This window comes from Spermophilus citellus, assembly GCF_964194105.1.
Source record: "Spermophilus citellus genome assembly, chromosome: 2".
NCBI classification, from domain to species: domain Eukaryota; kingdom Metazoa; phylum Chordata; class Mammalia; order Rodentia; family Sciuridae; genus Spermophilus; species Spermophilus citellus.
In genome coordinates, this window is record NC_138183.1 from 141,838,572 (window position 1) to 141,846,997 (window position 8,426).

Genomic DNA, 8,426 nt, shown 5'->3' on the forward strand with positions numbered 1-8,426 from the left:
TGCCAATATGGTGGTATGTTGACCCTATGTTTTCTTTTAGCAATTGTACTATTTCTGGTCACATTCTTAATTCAATTGCACTTTTGTGCAGGTTGAGAAGTACAGATCTAGTTTTCTTCTTCTGCATATAGATATTCAGCAGCATTTTTTTAAAAGACGAACTTTTCTTCTACATATATTTTTGGTATGGATTAAAACGAAGGATGAATAAATTTTATTCCAAGACATTTCAAAATTTAAAATTTCAGAAAAATTTCCAGACATACACTGAAGGAATTTTTTAAAGAGATTTCTTGAAAAGAAAAATATATATAAGTAGGGAAGTAACCAATTATTGTAAGAGTTAAAATTTTTAATTTTTTATTGACCTTTTATATCTGTATTTAGTATATCATGATCACAAAACACTAGTTCTTGGAATTTTTTACTTGAGTCTTAATAAAAATTTGTTCTCATTAAATTTGTATCCTAAAGTATGTTTTACATTAACAAAGATCTCACTGAGTGTGGTGGTGCATGCCTGTAATCCTAGCATCTAGGAGGCTGAGGCAGGAGGAAAATGAATTTAAAGCCAGCCTCAACAACAATGAGGCTCTAAGCAATTCAGTGAGACCCTATCTCTAAAAAAAAATACAAAATAGGTCTGGGGATGTGGCTCAGGGATAAGGTGCCCCTGAGTTCAATCCCTGGTACCCCACACCTGGAAAAAAAAGACAAAGACCAGTGAGGAATAATTAACTAAAAAGAAGAGATGAGGACATTTTCTTTATAAAGAAAAATTAAATTTTTAATAATAATGAAAATATATATTATAGTCACTCTTTTCATGGTAAAGATATTGGGAGTAAAATTACATTTAATGTTATTTATTAAATGTTATATAATTTTAAGACAATGATTGCAATCAATTTTTTTCATTAAAGTTAACTGGAATGCTTCAACTTTTGTTAGATATGGACCTTTAGTTGGATGTTTAAAGGTATTTTGGAAATTGTGATTCTCTACCATTTTTTTAATAGGGCAAAAACTTAATAACATAATTGAAAGTCCCATAAAAATATTGCTCATCAATAATGATCCAGCCTTAGAAATAAAAATAAGATCCAAAACAATATACAATTTTTATTCTCAAGAATTTGGCTATTTCCAAGGCTGGAGATATGGCTTAGTGGTACAGGGATTATCTAGCAGGCATGAAGCCCTGGGTTTGATCCCCAGAAGTGAAAAAAAAAAAAGAATTTGGCTATTGGCTATTTCTTTAAGTACAATCCACATGCAATCATTAATAGTAAACATCTTTACAGTAGATGTTTACTACGGATACATCTTTATAGTAGATGTGATGAACCAGAGGTACACCCAGTTATTACTTGGAGGGATGACAAATGCGTGAGAATTAAAATGTTATCTTTGTCATTGAAATGTGCATAAAATTTGGACAAACAGAATAGAGTCCGGAAGCCATTCAGGATGGCTGTGAGAATGAATACAAGACAAGAGGAATAAGCACAGCATTGTAGAGATGGTATATAGACTATTCTGCCCAGCATGACATATGCCTTTCTTGTAGATTTTAATAAATGTTAAAAATCTGTATTTTATACATGTATTACACATTTCATTTTTTCCATAGTTTTAATTGGTACATTATAATTATACATAATGATGAGATTTGTTACATATTTATACATGCACATGTTATAACAATATAATTTAATCAACATTTTTCAGCATTTTTACTTTCCTTAGTCTCCTTCCTCCCTATAGCCCCACTCCTTAATATTTTTGGTATCCTTACTATTTTCATGAGAGGCACTCCCACACTTTTTTTTTCCCTCTCTAGCTTCCCCATATGAGAGAAAATATAATTCTTGACTTTCTGAGATTGACTTATTATGAGTATTATTTTCTCAAATTCTATGCATTTTTTCTGCATATCACATAATTTCATTTCTATGATTGAGTTAAGCTCTTTTGTGTATATATACATTATCCTTATCCATTAATCTGTTGATAGACTTTTAATTTGGTTCCATTATTTAACTATTGTGAAATGTGCTGCTATAAACATGATCATACATATATCACTATTGTATAATAACTTTAATACTTTAAGTAAATGTGGAGGTGTGGTCTAGCTGCATCATATGGTGATCACATTACTAGTTGTTTTAGTCAGATTTTTCACTGCTGTAACCAAAAGACCTGACAAGAACAATTAAAGGAGTAAAAGTTTATTGGGGGCTGACAGTTTCAGAGGTCTCAGTCCATAGACAACAGGCTACATTCATTGGGGCTTGAGGTGAGGCAGAGCATCATGGTGAAAGTGTGTGGTGGGGAAAGCAGCTGGGACATTACCAGGAAGCAGAGAGAGAGAGAGACTAAGCTCAGCTCACAAAATATACACCTAAATGGCATGCCCACAATGACCCACCTCCTGTAGCCACAGTTTACCTGGCTACAATCACTGATCATAAACCCTATTGATGCACTAATTGTTTAAGGTTCTCAATACCCTAATCATTTTATCTCTAAACTTTCTTTCATTGTTTTACACATAAACTTTGGGGGGACACCTATTACAAACCATATCCCTAGTATTTGGAGGAAGCCCATACTGATTCCCACAATGGTTGCACTAATTTAAAATCCCACTAACAATGTATAACTGATCCTTTCTCCCCATATTCACCAGCATGTTTTATTTATTTTTTTTTTTGATTGATGATTGCCATTCTAACTGGAGTGATATGAAATCTCAGGGTAGTTTTGAATTGCAATTCCATAATAGTTAAAGATGTTAAAATTCTTTCATGCATTTATTGGCTATTTGTATTTCTTTGTAGAAATTTCTGCTTAGTTCAGTTGTCCATTTATTTATTGGTTTATTTGTTTTTTCCAGTGTTAAGTTTCTTGAGTTTTTAATATATTCTGGATATTAATCCTCTGGAAGAGAATAGCTAGCAAAGAGTCTCTCCCATTCTGTATATTGTCTTTTAATATTCATGATTGATTCCTTTTCCATGCAGAAGTTTTTGAATTTCATAGCATCACATTTATTAATTCTTGGCACAATTTCCTGATCTTTAGAGGTCCTATTAAGAAATTCATTGCCGGCACCTGTACTTTGGAGTGCTGACCCCATATTTTCTTCTAATAGTTACAAAGTTTCTGTTCTAATTTCTAGGTATTTTTGTTTGTTTGTTTGTTTGTTTGTTTGTTTACCATTTTGAGTTGATTTTTGTGTAGGGTGAAAGATGCATATTTAGTTTCTTCCTTCTACATATGAATATCCAATTTTTTCAACACTCATTATTAAAAAGACTGTCTTTTCTCCATGGGCATGTGTTTTGCCCCTTTATCCAGGATTGATGCTTACATCTGTGAGGGTCTGTCTCTGTGTCTTCTGTTCTGTTCCATTTATCTATGTGTCTGTTCTTAGGTCAGTGCCATGCCGCTTCTCTTGCTCTAGTGCTGCAGTACAATTTGAAGTCATTTATTCTGATACCTTCAACAGTTTTTGTTTTTGCTTAGAATTGCTTTCACTATTTGGGATCTTTTATTCTTCTGAATAAATTTCAGTATTGTTGTTTCTAGTTCTATTTTTACAAAAGTGTCATTGGTATTTTGATGAAGATTGCATTGAATCTATATGTAGTTTTTGGTAGTATGGTCATCTTAACAATATTAATTCTGCTTATTCATGAACATTGAGGAAAGTCTTTCATTTTCTGAGGTTTTATTCAATTTCTTTCTTCAGTGCTCTATCATTTTCCTTGTAGAATTCTTTTACTCCTTTGTACATTGCATTTGAATCATAAGTAATACCATTATTCCTGTTAGATGCAATGCTATATCCAAATGTTAAACCCTTGAAAGAACAAAAGTGAGTCATTTATGTCTTGATACAAGTATTGGATAACACAGATGACATAGTTATTTCTGGTGTTCGTTCTTCTTTTTTTCCTTAATAATAAACATCCCGAGTTTTAAGTTTGACACACTGCGATCTACATATTCATGATGTTTTTGTCACTATATTTATCTATGTAAGTTCGACCATTTCAAAGAGATTCAGATTGAGGAATCTGTCAGTGCTCTACAGATCAGGAGACATTCCCTTCTCTGTCCATATGTTTCTGTCTGATGGTCAGTTGGTGAATATGAAGGATGGATCTGGAGACATTGAGAACACAGATGGATACTACAAGAAATGGTATAGAACAATATTTTCAAATAAGCTTACATCTATGATGAGTCATAGAACTAACCCTGAATCATTTACTGGCTTAAAGCAACCGTGTGTGTGTGTGTGTGTGTGTGTGTGTGTGTGTGTGTGTGTGTTTGTGTGCATGTTTGTATAATGCACAACCAAAGGTAATCCAAACTAATACAGAAGGTAATGCATGATTTTACCTAACATTTGTTTCTGTGACATCCCAAATAACTCTGAAAAAACTCATTGTAAGAAGAATTCTTTTGTTTTGGAAATAATGTGTGTTTGTGTCAGAGCAATGAAAGACAAACTACTTTTTGTGTGTGTGGTAGATCTTCCATGGAATCTATCAGATAGTAATGTTACTATTTTAAATGCATAATATTCAGCAAAATTACTATAGTAATTTCAGTTATTTTTATTCTTTTAAACATGTTTAAGAGTATAAGTGCATACATAAATGATGGGAAAGGTAAAATTTAATAAAGTTAAATTTATCAGTTACTCAACAGTATGTAAAATATACTATTTGTTGATTGTTTAATATCTACAGCAATAGAATCAAAATTACATACACATAAACCTTATAAAACATAGCTAAACAAGATATATGCAATATACACATAAATACATGCAGTACACAATAGCATATACACAATAGGAACCACATATATATACACTTATGTATAGATATATGTGCATACATAAGGATATGTTGGTAGGAAAATAACAGGGCATGAAGTACATGGAAACTGATTAGTACATGGAAAATGCAGGATTTTCTCCTAGTTTTCAATAAGTGCATAACCTCCTCTCTCATTGTACTTTTGGCTTTATAGGGTGACTTAAATTGACATGACATTGAAGTGTTTATGTCACACCTGTGAAGGAAAAATATGCAGTGTTTTTATAAGTTAGATGAGACAAATAATCAGAAATTATATAATAATAGTGGAATAAAACATGATATGGGGGATTAGTAAAAACAAGTATGGAATTATCATGAAAAAGAAGAGGTAGCACAGTCCTGATATTGTGCAGTAAAGAAACTTGCATAAATATATGTCAAAATAACCATGGTATTTCCAATCTTGTATATTTTTGGCAATATCTTGCCCTGTGATATCTTTTTCTAGGTCAAAATTATTTTATTACCAATTATATGCCTCCATATTCCTTAATGTAGTTCTACAAACTTCATAAGTATTAGGAATTATATTTTTAATAATTCAAATATTAGAATGATTTATTTTAAAGATCAAAATTTCAAAAATATTTACTAATAGTTTAAAAGGCCAGGTACACAAATCAATGGAAATACCAAAGGTTAATGATGAAATATATTTATTCTCTGAATTAAGAAAGTGAATATGGCCCATAAAGACTCATCTTCCAAATATGTAAAATATAATCAACCATCTGGATGATGTTGAAGAACTTCAAAAGTATTTAGATATAATCCAGGTCATGCTAGGTAAATAGACTCTGGGCATCCTAGCATGGTGCTGCACTTCATGTTCAAATCTTGTGAATCCAGTCTTACCATTGGTACCTTTCTTACAAATAATCATCTACTAGAAGCAATCTGATGACTTGTGGATATTTATTGCTCCAAATGCACTATTTCCTTACCAAACTTCCTTATTTCCTAAGCAAAATCCTGTCTTTATGGGAAATTTCTTTTTCCAAAGAGCTTATATAGAGCATTTTTGACATCTTTATTCCTTAGGCTATATATAAGAGGGTTCAGCATGGGCACAATAATAGTGTAAAACACGGAGGACACTTTCCCTTGGTCCATGGAGTTGACTGATGATGGTTGTAAGTACATGAATGCTAGAGAACCAAAGAAGAGAGCAACCGCTGAGATGTGAGAGCTGCATGTGCTAAAGGCTTTGGCTCTGCCCTCAGTGGAGTGAATGCGTAGGATGCTGACTATGATGAAGATGTAGGAGCTAAGGATTGTCAGGGTTGGAACAAAGATATTAAATGCACTTAAGCACAGACCTATTACTTCATTTATAAATGTACTGGAGCAGGAGAGCTCCAGTAGTGGAAAGATATCACAGAAATAATGGTTTATTATATTATCCTTACAGAAAAGCACCCTTAGCATGCAAACAGTGTGAGCTGAGGCACCAATCAAGCCCATGCTATACACCCCAACTACCATCCAGGAACAGACTTGATTAGACATGGTAACATTGTAAAGCAAGGGGTTACAGATAGCAACATAGTGGTCATATGCCATTACAGACAACATGTGACACTCTGCAATTGCAAAAATAGTGAAGAAGTAGAGCTGAGTCATGCATTCAGCATAGGAGATGGTGTTTTCCTCTATCACAAAGTTCACCAGCATTTTAGGGGTAATGACAGTGGATTGGCAGAGGTCAATGAAGGAGAGACTGCTGAGGAGATAATACATGGGGGTGTGCAAATGAGAGCTGAGCCCAATCAGTGTGATCATGCCCAGGTTCCCCACCACTGTGAACACATAGACTCCTAGGAAAAGGAGGAAGAGGGGCAGCTGGAGCTCTGGTTTGTCTGTTAATCCAACCAGGATGAACTCAGTCACTGTAGAATGATTTCCCTCTGCCATTTTCTCCTGAGAATCCTAAGTATGAAGAGAAGAAAAATTATGAACAAGGCATCTGTTATCCAATCACTTTGTGAGAAACAAAGTTCAAGTCTTTGCAGACAGTTGTCTCCATTTCTTTCCTGATCCTGCACTTTTAGCAGTCAAGGACAGTAGGATCACAGGAATATGTGACATGTAAATTAATATCAGAACTGTCCCTATTCGTAGTCCTTGCTTTAAGATTTGATATTAGTATTACCCAGTCCCTGAACTCCCACAAAGCTACTCTGATAAATAACAAAATAAAATAATAAGGTATACGAAGCATTCACAAGAAACGCATAGTCACGTTGGTGTAAGACAAAAAGTCTTTGCCTCTAAGATAATGAACAAGACAAGATGTCCACTCTCTGCACTGCTAGAATTTCTTGCCAGGGCAATTAGGGAAAAAATAAAATAAAATTAAAGGACACCCAGATTGTAAAACAAGAAGTATTACTCTCTCCATTTGCACATTTGTAAGTGGCATAATATTCAAGGTGAAAAATTGCATAGATTTTGCATAAAGGACCTTTAAAATAATGAAAATTCTAACATGGTGGTATCATATAAGACCAATATAAAAAGTCAATTGTATTTCTACAAACTTTCATTGAACAATAAAATATGGATTTGTAATAACATAAAAAATAATATATATATATATATATATATATGTTTTATGGAAGACATTGCACACAAAATTACTATGTAATGTCAAATGGAATTGAAGCCATTCATAAAAGGAAAAATTCCATGTTCATGAATCAAAAGACTCAAACTAGCTAGTATTTGTGGCACATGCCTGTAATCCCAGGGACTCAGGAGACTGAGGCAGGAGGATCACAAGTTCAAAGCCAGCTCCAGCAACTTAGTGAGGCCCTACGCAACTTAACAAGACCTTATCTCACAATAAAAAGTAAAAAGGTCTGGGATGTAGTTCAGTGGTTAAGTGCCCTTGGATTCAATCCCATGGTACAAAAACAAAACAAAACAAAAAACCTCATCCTAGGGTAAATGGTAAAAATACCCAAATTTATCTACAAATGTAGTACAATTCTTATCAAATTCCAGGATTGTTTTTCTCAGATGTAGACAGGCTGATAAAAAAATATTTATGTAAATGCAAGGAATGAGATAATCAAAGCAGTATGGTTGGAGTTGGAGAATATCATGCTAAATGAAATAAGCCAATCCCACAAAACCAAAGTCTAAATGTTTTTTTTTTATAATATACAGATGCTAATTCACAATAATGTTGGGTCCACTAGGGAAGAATAGCATTACATTAGATTAGGTAGAGAAAAGTGATGTGAGGCAAGGGGAGGGCATGTGGGGATACAAAAGATAGTAGAATAAAACAGACATTATTACTGTATGTACATATGTGACTTCATGACCAATATGATTTGACAACATGTACACTCAAAAATGAGAAATTATATCCCATGTATGTATATCAAAATCCATAAATGCATTCTACTGTCATGTATAACTAATTAAAACAAATTAAATTTAAAAAAATAAAAATAAAAGAGAGTGAGTTATCACAGTTGTGAGTTTCTACATTCAGCTTCTTCTCTCTCTTTC

At 33.2% G+C, this 8,426-nt stretch overlaps 1 protein-coding gene across 1 annotated transcript; it reads right to left on the bottom strand.

Moving 5' to 3' along the window:
- Window positions 1-5,882: 5,882 nt before the first annotated feature.
- LOC308635934 (olfactory receptor 8G50-like) lies at window positions 5,883-6,824 on the bottom strand (the record flags this gene model as incomplete). The annotated part of the gene is made up of 1 exon (XM_081270827.1): window positions 5,883-6,824. The coding sequence occupies exon 1, from the start codon at window positions 6,816-6,818 to the stop codon at window positions 5,883-5,885; it is 936 nt and encodes a 311-aa protein (XP_081126953.1). The 5' UTR covers window positions 6,819-6,824.
- Between the last annotated feature and the right edge of the window lie 1,602 nt (window positions 6,825-8,426).